We start from the raw sequence: 15880 nt of genomic DNA, 5'->3' as shown, positions 1-15880 counted from the left end.
TCCATTCTGTCTTGACTTGTGCTTCCAATAAACTGTAACATTTAATAAAGGCCAATGTCCGTGAAAGTAGTTGGCACTGGGGCATTCGACCTTGTTCAGGAGATGTTAAAATTATCGGCACTGCCAACGTGCTCTGATGGTCTAATTCAAGTTTCTGGTCTCTGGTTTCAGGCCTGACCAGTCTCTGCCTTGATGCTTGTTGTCTTATATGGCTTATTTTCCCCACACATTTTCAGTTAAGTAAGCAGACTTTAAAAATCGAGTGACTAACTTTTGGTCCTGTCCCCATAGGGCTTATGATCTGTGGACACAGGTTTATATATAAATGTATGTAACTGATACAAAGTGTAATATGAAAAATGCCTTCCACTGTTCTTTGGAAGTTTCAAGTGAGAATAGCTTGAGCTAAGACAGAGGTTGGAAAATACTTTCAGAGGAAGTTTGAGTCTGATGTCCTGGAGTAGGGGTGCTGTGGCTGCGGGAAGTGTTGGGAAAGGAGATGAAATTTGGAGTTTGATACTTGACCCTTTCTGCCTTTTATGTTCTTTTTACGATTTGGGATCTTCGGCAAATTATTTACCTTTCTAGGTCTAAGTTTCTTTCTCATAAAATTGGGATAGTAAGAAATACTCATAGTGTTGTTATGATTAATGTATATAAAAATGCACTGTATAAACAATTAAGCTCTATGTAAATTATTATTATTATTTAGGTGGGGAGGCAGTAGGACATGAAGCTGGGAAGAGAGGTTGGGACTAGCTTGTGTGGGAATGCCAACACAACTAGTTTGGACTTTGTTCTGTAGACAGTAGAGGACCATCAAAGGCTTTTAAGCTGGAGTGTAACATGAGTAGGTCTGTTTTATAAGGATAACAGGTAGCAGTGGTGTAACATTGATTGCGTGGATCCAGAGACCAAGAGCAGCAAGACTAATTAGGAGAGTATCGCAGTGGCCAAGTGAAAGAAACCTAGGGTCTGAAGTGGGACAGTGGAAGTGGATTTGGTAAGGAGATAACATAACCTAGAATCCCTAAAATAGGCAGAAATTATCGGCCAAGTAGATGAGTGTTGTTCAAGAGAGGGAGGAGTTAGAGATGATTCCAAGAATCTACCTGAGAGATTTGCAGGGGGTGGAGAGTATAGTCTCTGACAGATTTAGGGAGGTGGAAGTGGAGAAAAGAGAGAACAGGCTTGTGTTCAACAAAGAAATAATTTGTTGAGTGAATGAGTTGAATTATTGAGGTGCCCATGTTGCATTGTTTAGGGAGACTGTTTGGAATAGTAGCTGAAATGTCGTGTGGAGTCAGAGATGGTTTTGAATCCTGGCTCTGCTGCTTTTTGATTAATGTCCGTGAACAAGGGACCTAACTTCTGGGCTTTGGTTTTTTCATCTGTTAAGTGGGATAACCACCAAACCTATTTCACAGAGTTGTTGTAAGAGTGGGAAGAGATAAATAATGCACGTTAAGAACCTGAAATAGTGCTAGGCGTGTGGCTTCCTTGGGTGTGGGAACTTGTTCTGAAGCTTGGGACAGTGTGGGAGTGATGGTAGAGTCAGGGCAATGGGCATATTGTCCAGAGGACAGCTGTCTGGGGGCTGTGCATATGTAGGGGTGAGAAGAAGACCAAGAAGAACCAGAGAAGGGGATCAGGAGTGCTGAGAGAGGGCAGAGGTTCCCAGGGTTATGAATGTTCACCATTTACATTCTCAGTTGTAATGTGTAGTAACGTGTACCCACCTACTAATACCCTTCTTATAAAACTGTTGTATAATTAACACTTCCTTCAATTTTTAATGTAAGACTTTGTATGTTTATGATTTTGATGTATATGTACACATATACATATATGATGAAATCTATGTTGTATTGATATTCCAATGTTTGTCTTCGGTGAATAATTTGAAAGTATTAGCCTGTTACTTCTATACAACCACTTTTATTTGTGGACATACTCCTTATCTTTCTCCAGTTTGGTAATCACTATAATTTTTTCCTCCTCATTCTGAATTTGCAAAGCAGGGCATCAAATTAGATCTTAGCATAGAAATGAAAAGTGCTTTTTTTTTTAAATTTCTTAATGGTAGCTATGAATATAAATCTTTTAATTGCTTTTTTTTCCTGGTGTTCTAAATAATAGATTCTTTATACAATTGCATATGTACGAGTGGATGAACCTACCATTGGTGATCCAGAGGATTTTTGTCAAGACTGGATAAACCATGTATCACATTGATTGTAGAGGTTAGTAGTTCCTTAGTTTCTTAGGATGTGTGCGTTTTTTTGTAGTAGCATTTAAAAATGCATAGGTTATCAAGTAGCAAGAAATTTCCTGCCAAGATCTTCATGGGTTTTTCTCCTTTTCCAGCTATCCTGAGAGAGTTAGTGAAGTTCATGTTAGTTTATATATTCCTGAAGCCTCTATTGTCTGTCATCACATAAACATAAATTTAAACAATTAGCAAGAGAGAGAAAAAGATAAAACTTGAAGACATCACTTTAGCAGGGTGCACAAGGAAAAGACTGTGAGTGTTAGTTTTCAAGTAGTATTGTCTGCCACAATAAAAAATGACTTTACATGCTCCCGAAATGTCATCCTGGAGTTAACGGTTTTATTTGTAAAAAAAAAAGAAAGAGGGGCATTGAAAGAGGCATCATCATAGTAATTGGATATTCCTAATTCTGCCTTTTTGACATGTACTGTGATGAAAAAGCCACTAAATTCTACTTAATTCTGGGGCCGAATAAGACTAGTGTTGGTGTCATTCTTGAATGATATTGGATGGTCCTTTGATTGAAACTCTGTAAATTCAGATGTAATTCTCTGATACCATGAGCTCAATATCCAGTGTACCTTGGATTTTGTGGCTTCAATCCAAAGGTGCATTTTATTGCATCTAATCTAACGATTGCATTCCCCTTTCCCCAGTGCATTCTGTTTTTCGGTATGTATATTGCTGATGATGGTGTATGATTCCTTAATTCAGTTAGGTGGAATTTTGAGGGATAGAATGAATGGAGTATTTTATAAATCAGAGTTCAACTTTAGCATAAGCTTTGGTTTATTTTTGCTATCTCACATATCTTCATTCCATTATAGAGAAATGGAAAACTGGGAGGTTGGAGGAATTGTTTAGAAGAAAAATGAGGATATTGTTTATTTGCTCCTAAATTCTTTCTCAGTGCTTTTGGGCCTGTGACAGATGTGTTAATGAAATTATGATATACCGAAGGCAAGCAGGTCAAACCACAAATACTGGAATTTAAATAGTGACTTAAAGAACTTTCTAGAGTTTACACATCCAAATGAGCATTGTTCTAAGTAATTAACTGCTTTGGTGGATCTTAACTATCACATGTTTGACTTTTATGCAGTCTGAACTCTTGCATAGTATATATTGTCTCCTCTAAGCTGGCTTTCATAAGCTGAACTAATCTTTCTGCTCATCAGTTTATTAACATTGATTTCTAACTGGGCATTGGCCAGCTGCTATCTCTGGGGGAAAGGGCTTCCTTGGAAGGTGGGAGTGTTTGTGGAGCTCAGTGCATCTGGAGTGTGGCACTTATTCAGTAAATCTGGGGTACAGACGAGGGCTTCTATCTCATCACTTGGCCCAACCCTGCCAAGCTAACCCTGTGACTTCTTCCTTCCCTCTGTCTGTGTGTGTGGAGGGGGGCAGGGGGATGTGTGTGAGCAGGAGAGGGTCGCCTTGCTTAGGGCTATGCTGGGTTGGTCAGGGGGGCTCAAAGTAGCCTGACACCATCTCCAGGTGGCTAGGACTTCGGAAGCGGCAGGAGAAGAAAGACTCCTTTCCCCTTCCCTGCTCAGAGTCAAGAGCGCATCCTCGTGCAGGGGTTTCCATATTGGAGTGTCTGCCTGGGTCCTGGGGGTAAGATGGTGGGCTGGAGGACAGGAAGTTGGTCTGTCTGACTGCTTAGTTCTGGGAGTAAGGGGTACCAGCAGGGACTGTGTCAGCAGGCACCTCCTGCTCCGAGCCTCATTGCTTGCAGAAGTTCTTATCTGTCTCCCCTTTGGGCAGCCCTGGCTGGAAGGAGCCATGATGGAATGGATCCTCTCCCCATCTCTGACTTGTATTGATTACTACTGGACTTCCTGACATTCTCCTTTTAAGTATGTTTGCATTTAATAAGTTTTTTTTTTTTTTTTAAGGTAGGGATTGAGGCAAACATCTTTTTAAAAACCTAGCAGTAGAGATCAAAATTGAAAGCATTTATTCCTGAAGAAGGATCTCGCTGGCCTCATTTGGATATTGTCACTTAAGTATTAGAGTGGCATTTAGTGAATCGAAATGGCATATAGAAATCAATAGATGATGTGGACTTTAACTACTTTAACCTTAGTTAGTATCTGGTTAGATAATTCACAGGTTTGATCTACCAGAAAAGACTATTACATATAAAATCTAGATGGCAGCTAGGCCTTCCTTACTCTTCGTAGTTTTAGCCTCACACTCCTAATTGCAGAGGTTGTCAAAGTCCAGAGGTGGTCATCTCTCTGCCACCCCCAACCCCCCATCACACCCTGTTCTTGTGAATTTCCTGTAATTTACTTTACTTATGCTTTTCTTCTGTTAGGTTACCATTTCTGAAAATGATATTTTGGTTCCACTCATGTCAGCTTGGATGAAAACCCACCTGTTTCACTGGTTTACACACACACACCCTCACTCACTCACTCACTCACTCACTCACTGACTCCACTCTCCCAAGCATTTCAGCAATTTAGTTAACTCTGGAAGATGTGAGTCATGGGGAAAGTCTTGGTGTAGAGTGTTTGACTTTCTGTCCTTTCACTGTTCTGTCCTCTCTCTCCTTTTCTTTTCTCCTCTCCTCTCTGTAGTAACTACTGCATCCCTCCTGATTTGGAGCAGACCAGTTCTTTTTTTTTTTTCCAAAGATTTTTATTTATTTATTTGACAGAGAGAGACACAGCGAGAGAGGAAACACAAGCAGGGGCAGAGGGAGAGGGAGAAGCAAGCTTCCCGTGGAGCAGGGAGCCCGATGCGGGGCTCGATCCCAGGACCCCGGGATCGTGACCTGAGCTGAAGGCAGACGCTTAAGGACTGAGCCACCCAGGCGCCCCATGGAGCAGACCAGTTCTGCCACACAATCAGAACGTCCAGAATTCCTCCCACCTTTTTTTTTTTTTTAAACCCTAAGCACTCGTCATAGTATTAAAATATATATATAGTCCCTTTTTCAAGAGATTCTGATGTCAGGTATTATAAATTGTCGCCAGTCCCCTCCTTTCCCTTGCTACAGATGTTGAATGTATAAACTTCTAACTATTCTAGTGCACGAGGAATTAATATTTCATACATTCAACAGGTATTTGAGCAACTCCTCTCTGCAAGGGACTGAATTTAGTGCTGGGATACCAAGAGACTTAAGTCACAGTTTCTCAACCTGAGGAGCTCTATAGAAGGATGGAGGGTAGAGGAGTGGGTACTTAGGTGGAATCAGATTGAAATCACACCTCAAAGAACTGCTTTGGTCTAAGGAGGAGAAAATCGGGCAGTTACATAATGTGTAGCAAAAGACAGTGAGTGCCAGGAGAGATGTAGAAGAGAGATCTGTGGGAGTTTGTAGGGCTCAGATAGGATGTATAAGTGTGCAGCACGTAATATTTGAGCTGGACCTTGAATGGGAGGAATTGGCTGTGTGGAGAAGGAGACTATTCCCCGTTGGGGGACTTGGTTGACCAAATAATTGGGCAGGGAAAACATGGTACACTTAAGAAGCTATTGCGATTTGGATTGCTGTTGCAGGAGTAATAGGGTGCATGGTTGAGAAGATTCTTTTGGAGCTAGATTGGCCATTAGGAAGGAAGGACTCTTTCTCCGATCTGATAATTCACCCTAGGCATGTGCTAGCTGCTTTTTTTTTTAAATGTACTTTTATAGAAGTACTTCTTTTTTTATCCCCTTTGGCAAAGACCTTCCGCTTGTATTTGGACCCAGTTTGTAAGCCGGCTTAAGCAAAAACAGGGCACTTATTTTAGGGAGTTTTATGGAAACCCGAGGGGCCTTCATGAAATAGAAATCATCCAGTTCTTCCAGTCGCTCTCTGTGCTTTTGTGCCCATTCTTTCTTCAGACCAGCTTCTTCTGATTCTGTTTCATAGAGTAGGCTAAAGAGGCCCATGTCCTATCCATTGGCTTTATAGGTCCAGGCACTCAAGGGATGCCTGACTTTTTTGGTCCCACTTCTGAATTGCTGAGGAAGGTATGAATTGAGTTGGGACCCATCCTGACACATTGGCTGTGGCCAGGATACAAAGTCATGTTGTACATGGTTGTCCAGTAAGCCTTTGTATCATTTCCACCCCCTTTCTCTGCTTCATCAGTGCTGCAATTTAGCATGTTGAAGGAGCATTGGGTTTGGAGTTGGACTGGCCTGGAGTTTGAACCCGAGCCCTGACACTTGCTACCTTATAGTCTTGATCGACATTCTTCTTCTTCCTTTTTTAAAATCAACATTCTTAATGAATTCTAGGCTCTGTTTCTTCATGTGTAAGTTGAAGCTAATATTACCCTACTTCAATAAATAGTACTTTAGAGGGAAGTGTACTGCATTCTAGTGTGTACTTGGAAGGTAAAGACCTCTCGAGGTTCAACTTAATGATTCTTTGTCTTATTAGCTTGGTGACCTTTGGCAAATCAGGTCCTGAGCCTGTTTTTCATCTATAGGTGCAGACAATAGTTACCCACCTCACAGTGTTGTTTGAGGCTCAAAGGGATGTGTGAAACTACGTTGTGACTATAATGTGTTTACATATGTATGAATCGGAAGAAAGTAAGTACCACGAGGGACAATATCTCCTTGTGAGATTATTCCATTAGAGTTTAGTACATTTCTATGGTAACTTGATAGATCTTTCTCAAAATATCTTGTAGCTTTAGATTATTAATTGATTTATGATGCAGTGGGCAGTGGTCTAGGTATTTTCAGCTTTCCATTTCCATTTCCATAAGCTCTAACCTGATTAACAATTTAAAATTTACGTTCATATTCAGAAAAAATAATGTTCTTTGTAGAAAACTTAAGCAGCCTTAAAAACATTCCTAAACCTGTTACCCTGAAATAACTGTTTTCTCTTAATTCAAACAAGTAATTCATGCTGATGAAGTAAATTAGCAATGACATAAAATTAAGCCAAAAAAGGATCCTCTGAAATTCCATCACATGGAGATAACCACTACCTTAAATTTAGTAACTTTTCCTTTTCTTTTTGATGGTGTATGCTTGCCTTGCATACTTTGTAAGGAATGTTTTGATGTTCAAGTTGTTATGAAAAGATGATACATCTGAGGAAATGGACATACTGCTATTTCTTTTTCTTTTTTTTTTTTTTTAAATTTTTTGTATAGGTGATGACGTGAGTGAAAAACCAGTATTTGCCTTTTCTAATCCTGTGAACAAATAGCCTTTCCTCCTTAACTCAGAAGTCAAAGTTGTATTTTTTTGGAGTGATCTGAAGTATGAGTGATTTATGTGGGCAGTTTTATTTGTCAGGAATAATTACATGTTTTCAGAAATATCAGTGGCTAATGGTGGATAACATTAAAGTGAAGTCCTTGAACCTTTACTGGTTATTTCTTCCTTGGGAGGGGTAGAAGGAAGGAAGGTCCCTTCTTTGTCTCTACATAGAGAAATTGAAGACAGGTGAATAATATGAATTACAGAAATATTTAATGGAAACTAAATGTATTTATTCTTAGTAGGCTTTTTTCCCTACTTGAATGTAATAGTTGACATAAGCTAAATTGGAAATTGTTTTTTGTTTTGGGATTGAAGAATTTCAGTGTTTTGATATATTTTTTTGAGACTAAGTTTTTTTTTAAGATTTATTTATTTTAGAGAGTGCACTGACACGGTGGGGTGGGCGGCAGAAGGAGAGGGAAAGAAGAGAATCTTTTTTTTTTTCTTTTAAAGATTTTATTTATTTATTTGACAGAGACACAGTGAGAGAGGGAATACAAGCAGGGGGAATGGGGGAAGGAGAAGCAGGCTTCCCACGGAGCAGGGAGCCCGATGCGGGGCTTGATCCCAGGACCCTGGGATCATGACCTGAGCCGAAGGCAGACGCTTAACGACTGAGCCACCCAGGTGCCCCGAGAGAAGAGAATCTTAAGCAGGCTCCACACCCGGCGCAGAGCCCAATGCCCTGAGATTGTGACCTGAGCCGAAATCAAGAGTTGGACGTTCAACCGACTCAGCCACCCAGGTGCCCCTGAGACTAAGTTTTTTTAAACGACTTTATTTTTTTTTTTTAGAACAGTTTTAGGTTTACAACAAAATTGAGAAGGCACAGAGAGATTTCCCATGTTACCCCCCACTTTACTCCCTCCTCCCATCCATAGCATGGCTTCTCCCGTCAGCATCACTCACCAGCATGTACATTTTTAATCCAGGATAAACCACATTGACACATAATCACCCGAAGTCCATAGTTTATATTACAGTTCACTCTTGGTGTTCTGCATTGTATGAGTTTGGACCTATATCCCTCATTATAATATCATACAGAGTATTTTCACTGCCCTAAAAATCCTCTGTTCTCCTCCAATTCATCCCTCCTTCCCCATTCCTTCCTGGAAACCACTGATCTTTTTACTGTCTCCATAGTTATGCCTTTTTGGGAATATTATATAGTTGGAATCAAACAGTATGCAGCCTTTTCAGATTGGCCTCTTTAGTACTGCTACTACTACTAAGTAGTAATGTGCCTTTAAGGTTCCTCCGTGTCTTTCCACGACTTGAAAAAACTATTTGGCACTGAAAAATATTCTGCTGTTTGTATGTCAGTTTATTTATCCGTTCACCTACTGAAGAACATCTTGGTTGCTTCCAAGCGTTGGCCATTACAAATAAGCTGCAGTAAACATCCCATCCGGGTCTTTGTGTGGACGTAAGTTTTCAACTGCTTTGGGTAAATAGCAAGAAGTGCGATTGTTGGATCGTATGGTGAGATTCTTTAGTTTTTTAAGGAACCTCCAAACTGTCTTTCAAAGTGACTATGCCATTTTGCATTCCCACCAGTAAATGTTCTTATTTTTGTCCTTCCATATTCTTTAAGGTTCCTCTTAAGTTTTAAAAGTCTGTGCTTTAAATTTCTTTATCCTTGAAACATGGCTTCTTTCAACAGATTTTTGAAAAAAAAAAAATTCTTTTTACTGAAGAATATTTGAAAAATACATGAAAGTATAAAGAAGAAAAATTACTGATATATTTTCTTCCCCCTTTTATGTAGTTGTATCCTAAAATAAAATTAGTATGGTGTATATATTCTTTTTTAAAATAATGAAATATTTCAAGTATGAAGAAAGTATAGAGATTAATCTTAGAAATACTTATGTATGTCCTACCCATCTTTGTCAAATCTTTATATTTTTTGCTGTTAGCAAAAAATTTTTTATTTAAGAAATAAATATTAGAGATACAGTTCAAGCTTGCTGTGTTACCCCTTACAATTTCCCTTTCATTCTCTTTTTTCCTCTTCTCTCCCCTTTTCCTTCTCTCTTCCCTTCTAGCCCAGAGGTGGTCATTCCTGTGAAGTATATATATCATATGCACCATATATATAGCATTTAAATCAAACTGTACATATCCTTCTGCACTTGCTTTCATTGATCTTAGGTTTTTAGATATTGTCATGTTGGTCCATGTGACATTTAACTCTTGTTTATTTTCACTGAGGTATGACCCTGCCACAATTTCTCTATCCGTTTTCCTGTTGACTGACATTTAGATTGTTTCCATGTTTTTCCTTTTACTGACCCTGTGTGTATGATCAGTTTCTTACAGGTGTTCCTTTTGCTTGTCTTTGCCTAGGAGAGTTTTTCTCCAGGATAGTGTTACACAAAATGTGGTCTAAGGAAGGAAGAATTACTTTTTGCAAATAGGGAACTGTGGAAGAGTGTAAATTAACTGTCATTGTTAATTTATTTAATATTTCTCGTAAGACATTCTCAACGAAGGAAGAGTGTTCCTTATCTTTTTCTGACTGGTGACAGTTTGCAGCTGGGTTACTTTGAACAGCACTGCTTTAGGGTATGTTACCCTGGTGTAGAGTTAGTAGAGATTTGTTTTCAGAGATGGTATTGGTGTACACCCCATCAGCAGTGAGCTCAAGTACCTCTTGGTTTGGTTCCAGTCTTTGCCAACAATTGGTAGATTTGCAAAGTTTCTTTCTTTTTAAAAAGATTTTATTTACTTATTTGACAGAGAGAGAGACAGTGAGAGAGGGAACACAAGCAGGGGGAATGGGAGAGGGAGAAGCAGGCTTCCCCCTGAGCAGGGAGCCGGATACAGTCCAACTGACTGAATCACCCAGGTGCCCCTTGCAAAGTTTTTCTGATGTGAAGGGTGCAGTATTGTATCTTATTATGTTAATTTTGCATGCTCCTGATCAGTGTGATTGAGCATCTGTGTTATTTAGTATATGGGTATTATCTCTGAATTGCTTGCTTATATCTTTTTCTTTAAAGACATTGGGATTAATTTGCTTTTTCTTGATTTGCAGGAATGTTTAAAGTATTCTGTATAGGGGCGCCTGGGTGGCTCAGTCCTTAAGCATTTGCCTTGGGCTCAGGTCATGATCCCAGGGTCCTGGGATCCAGCCCCGCATTGGGCTCCCTGCTCTGCGGGAAGCCTGCTTCTTCCTCTCCCTCTGCTGCTCCCCCTGCTTGTGTTCTCTCTCTCGCTGTGTCTCTCTGTCAAATAAATAAATAAAATCTTTAAGAAAAGTATTCTGTATTTAAGTCCTTTTCATTTAAAAACATTGTTGCTTTTTATAACTTATCTTTTTATTTTGTTTTGTGTTTTATGATATTTTTAAATCTTAACCCATTAGTCTTTTATGTTTTGTGCCCAAGTTTTAATTTTCCCTTCTTAGTTTTACCTTAAAATTTTTAAAATTCTACTTTTTACATATGTCATTAATCTACCTGCAAGGGATTTTTAGGTATTTCTTTTCTATATGGGTAAACAAATTTTTTTCCAGTTTTCATTGACTAGTTCATTTTTTTCTTTGCCTAGTTCTTCTCACCCCGTAACTCTGTTTTCTTCCTGTTTTTGTATGCTGCCTATCATTTCCTTTTTTGGATTCTCCTTCCTTTATCCTTAAATGCTGTTGTCTTGGACACTGTCTCTGGCTTTCTGGTACTTACTTTCAGCGTACAACTAGCATATACAAGTGCTCAGACCTGTACCACATCCTTGCCTCTTCCTTCTTCACTCTGTTGATCCATGACCACCAAGCCCTGACAGAGGGTGGGGTTTCAGTGAATACTTGAATGAGTGCATCAGTGATCTAGTTAGGGAAGTTAGTGCTTCACAGTGGAAGTAGGAGGGTGCTGGGCCTTGAGGGAGGAGAGAATTTATTTTTTTTTTTATTTTTTATTTTTCTAAAGACTTTATTTATTTATTTGACAGAGAGATAGAGAGCACAAGTAGGCAGAGAGGCAGGGAGAGGGAGAAGCAGGCTCCCCACAGAGCAGGGAACCCGACGCGGGGCTCGATCCCAGGACCCTGGGATCATGACCTGAGCCGAAGGCAGCCGCTTAACCGACTGAGCCACCCAGGCGTCCCGAGGGAGGAGAGAATTTAGATGAGCAGGGAGGAGGTGGAAGGGTGAGTTGCAACTTGACACATTTGGTGTTAGCTTCTGATTCATAATGGTGAGCTTTCTCTCGTGTCCTTTTTTGACCTTTGATTTTTGTACACTGTTCCATTTTGTCTTAACTACCACTTGAATGAGACAAAGTCACATGACCTTTTGGTGATGCTCTCGAACAGGGCTCCCTGTGTCTGATGTAGTATGTGTAGCATAGTGCCCTATAGAAAATAGGGTCGTTGTTGCAGACAGTGGCACAGCGTCCGCAAGGTGTTTTAGACTGAAGATCAGAAGACCCCATTGTAGTTCTGGCCCTGCTGCTTATTACCTCTGTGAACTTAGGTGAGTCCTTAAAACCCACTGTGTTTTTTATGGTGAACAGTCTTTTAGTCCTCTCCAACTGTGAGTTCAGTAGAAATCTTTGTGGCATAGGTTTCAAAATAAATTTTTTTTTCTTGGGTGGTAGTTTCATGGATGTTTATAATTCATGAACCTGCACACTTCCATTTTGTGCACTTTTGTAGATGTTTTATTTCACAATGAAAAAGATTTTAAGAACCCACAAAAGACTAGGTTTCTTTTTTCTTTTCTTTTTTTTTTTTTTTTAAGATTTTATTTATTTATTTGACAGAGAGAGACACAGCGAGAGAGGGAACACAAGCAGTGGGAGCGGGAGAGGGAGAAGCAGGCTCCCCGCTGAGCAGGGAGCCTGATGCGGGGCTGGATCCCAGGACCCTGGGACCATGACCTGAGCCCAAGGCAGACGCTTAACGACTGAGCCACCCAGGCGCCCCAAGACTAGGTTTCTTATGTCCATGTGCCCCCTCTCCCCGCAAAAAAAAAATTCTGGCTAGATTATTATTATTATTATTTTTTTTTAAAGATTTTATTTATTTATTTGAGAGAGAGGATGAGAGGAGAGAGAGAGCACATGAGAGGGAGGAGGGTCAGCGGGAGAAGCAGACTCCCTGCTGAGCAGGGAGCCCGATGCGGGACTCGATCCCGGGACTCCAGGATCATGACCTGAGCCGAAGGCAGTCGCTTAACCAACTGAGCCACCCAGGCGCCCTCTGGCTAGATTAAAGACTTGAATGCAGAAAGCAAAATCATAAGAGTAGGAAGAAAACATAGGTAAATATATGTGGCAGGGGTCTCCAAGTCCACCTCCAGGTTCAGTGAGTTGAATTCACAGGACTCCACATATATTTGTACTCATGTCTAAGATGTATTACAGTGAAAGGATAAAAAGCAAAATCAGCAAAGGGAAAAGGCACATATGTGGAGCAAAGTCCAGAGGAAACCAGGTATAAGCGTCCAAGAGTCCACTCGAGTGGAGTCACACAGGACGTGCTTAATCCCTCTAGCAGTAAGTTGTGACAACACGCGTGACACGTTGTCTACCAGAGATGCTCTTTAGAGACTCAGTGCCGAGGGCTTTTAATCAGTGCTGGTCATGTTGGCATCTTCTGCCTAACACGTACCACAATTCCGGAGTCTGAGAAGGAAAGCAAGTGTTCAGCATAAACCATATTGTTTGTACAAAGGGTTTAGGCCCAGTGAGCCACTCTTAGCAGTTCTGGGAGTGGGGGGATCTCTCCTGAAACCCATTTGCAGATGGCAGCCAAGGGCCAGCCTGGCAGGCACGCGTTTCTAAGGATAGCCGTCTCAGGCCTGCTGTGCTAACTCTATTCTTTTTCTTCCTTCTTTTTTTTTTTTTTTTAAAGATTTTTTATTTATTTATTTGACAGAGAGAGACACAGTGAGAGATGGAACACAAGCAGGGGGAGTGGGAGAGGGAGAAGCAGGCTTCCCGCGGAGCAGGGAGCCCGATGCGGGGCTTGATCCCAGGACCTTGGGACCATGACCCGAGCCGAAGGCAGACTCTCAATGACTGAGCCACCCAGGTGCCCCTATGTTAACTCTTTTCTGCAGAATATACTATTTTTTTGTAATCTTAGAGTAAGAAAGGCATTTCTAAGCATGACTAGAAGCTCTGAAGCCATAAAAGGAAGGAAGGGTAAATTTATATTTTAAAAACTTAGATATGAAAAGGAAGTGCTGTAGAGTCACAAGGCAAGTATTTATGATGTGTGGGAGAATAGGGGGAGATTTTTTTTCCCCAATATATAAAAGCTTTTATAGGTCAGCAACTCAAAAGAATAATGAGTAATTTGCTGAGGAAGCTGTTTCAAAGGACCAATAAATATTTGAGAAGATACTTTACCTCAGTGATAAAATAGATATAAAGTAAGACAACAGTCTTTTCATCTATCATATTCAGCTAACATTGATTACTTACAGTCTTTTTTTTTTTTTTTAAAGATTTTATTTATTTATTTGACAGAGAGAGACATAGCGAGAGCAGGAACACAAGCAGGGGGAGTGGGAGAGGGAGAAGCAGGCTTCCCTCTGAGCAGGGAGTCCGATGTGGGACTCGATCCCAGGACCCTGGGATCATGACCTGAGCCGAAGGCAGACGCTTAACGACTGAGCCACCCAGGCACCCTACTTACAGTCTTTATAAAATTGAGTACTCAGTGTAGGAGTGGGTGTGGGGAAATTACTACTTGTATACACTGCTGGTGGTATAAATAAGCACAGACTTTTTAAATTAAGTTTTTAATTTTAACTCCAGTGTAGTTAACATACAGTGTTATATTAATTTCAGGCATACAACATAGTGATTCAGCACTTCATACATTACTCAGTAGCACAGACTTTTTGAAGGGTATTTTTCCAAAATCTATTAAACTTGATGACACACCTACCCTTTGACTCAGCAGTTCCATTTCTAGAGTTTTAGCTTACAGAAACCCATAGAAGTGAACAGATGCATGGATAAAAATGTTCTTTGAAGCATTGTTTGTGGTCCTAACTGGTAATAACACAAATAGAGGGTTAGTTCAGTACGTTATACTACTTCTATAGACAGTCTTCCTGTAGCCATTATTAATTAGATTTTTATTTAGTGCTACGGAAAAATATTTAAGATTTTGTATGTAACCAAACATTTTTTTAGTGTTCTTCATTTGGTATTTAAAACCTGACCTGAATGGATATGTGGTTCTTTATAATCTTTGATTATCCCACTTAGTGTGAGTGCCCATATGTTTTATTACAGAAATATGACTGTATTTGATTACAGGTACTGCTCTAGAACCCATTGGATGGATGGGGTTATTTGAAATACACAGTATATTCACTATATTATCATTCTAAAATCTAAAATATTCTGAGACATGTATTGCTCCAAAGGTTTCTGGTAAAGGACTTGTATTAATCAAAAGGAAAAAGAAAGGGGCGCCTGGGTGGCTCAGTCGTTAAGCGTCTGCCTTTGGCTCAGGTCATGATCCCAGGGTCCTGGGATCTAGCCCCGCATCGCGCTCCCTGCTCGGCGGGAAGCTTGCTTCTCCCTCTCCCACTTACCCTGCTTGTGTTCCCTCTCTTGCTGTCTCTCTCTCTGTCAAATAAATAAATAAAATCTTAAAAAAAAAAAAAAAGGAAAAAGAAAGGCAAACTGTAAAATACTCTATGTTATATTCCAGTTTTTAGGTTAAAATAATGTTAGTTTTATGAACAGGAAATAATAGTTCAGAATATATTCTCCACATTTAACAGTGATTATCTGAGGTTATGGCAATGTCTTTTTCTCATAAGTGAAAACACTTTGATACGCGTTTGTATGCAGTGAATAATGTCGGAGTTGTGGAGAGGGTGGAACTGGCTTCTGACTCTGAAGTAGTGTTGGTCGTGTCTCAGATACTGTGTGATGGCCTGGAGGATCTCACTTTCTACAACTGAAAACTTAGTCTGTATGAAAGATGAATTTGAGTGTTGGATTCCTTTTGAATTTTCAGAACTTTTGGTTACAATCCTTTTTTTAAATATAATTTTATTATGTTAGTCACCATACATTACATCATTAGTTTTTGATGTAGTGTTCCATGATTCATTGTTTGTGTATAACACCCAGTGCTCCATGCAATACGTGCCCTCTTTAATACCCATCACCAGGCTAACTCATTCCCCCACCCCCTCCCCTCTAAAACCCTCAGTTTGTTTCTCAGAGTCCATAGTCTCTCATGGTTCTTCTCCCCCTCTGATTCCCCCCCCTTCATTTTTCCCTTCCTATTATCGTCTTTTTTTTTTTTTTAACATATAATGTATTATTTGTTTCAGAGGTACAGGTCTATGATTCATCAGTCTTACACAATTCACAGCACTCACCATAGCACATACCCTCC

The 15880-nt window shown here is 40.0% G+C and overlaps 1 protein-coding gene across 4 annotated transcripts in view; it reads left to right on the top strand.

The window, feature by feature from the left end:
• The window catches only part of ECPAS (Ecm29 proteasome adaptor and scaffold), a 96506-nt gene that overhangs the window by 6934 nt on the left and 73692 nt on the right, over window positions 1-15880 (top strand). For 2 of the 4 annotated variants that reach the window (XM_081803365.1, XM_081803366.1), the window contains exon 2: window positions 2140-2243. The exons of the other annotated variants lie outside the window; for them this stretch is intronic. In XM_081803365.1, coding sequence (XP_081659491.1) covers window positions 2222-2243 — 22 coding nt within the window. In that variant the 5' untranslated portion in view covers window positions 2140-2221. The remainder of the gene's footprint in view (window positions 1-2139; window positions 2244-15880) is intronic. 4 annotated transcript variants of the gene reach the window in all.

Source organism: Leptonychotes weddellii, chromosome 14 (genome assembly GCF_054177405.1).
Source record: "Leptonychotes weddellii isolate Sample4059 chromosome 14, ASM5417740v2, whole genome shotgun sequence".
Lineage (NCBI taxonomy): Eukaryota > Metazoa > Chordata > Mammalia > Carnivora > Phocidae > Leptonychotes > Leptonychotes weddellii.
This window is presented reverse-complemented; position numbering and strand designations above follow the sequence as displayed.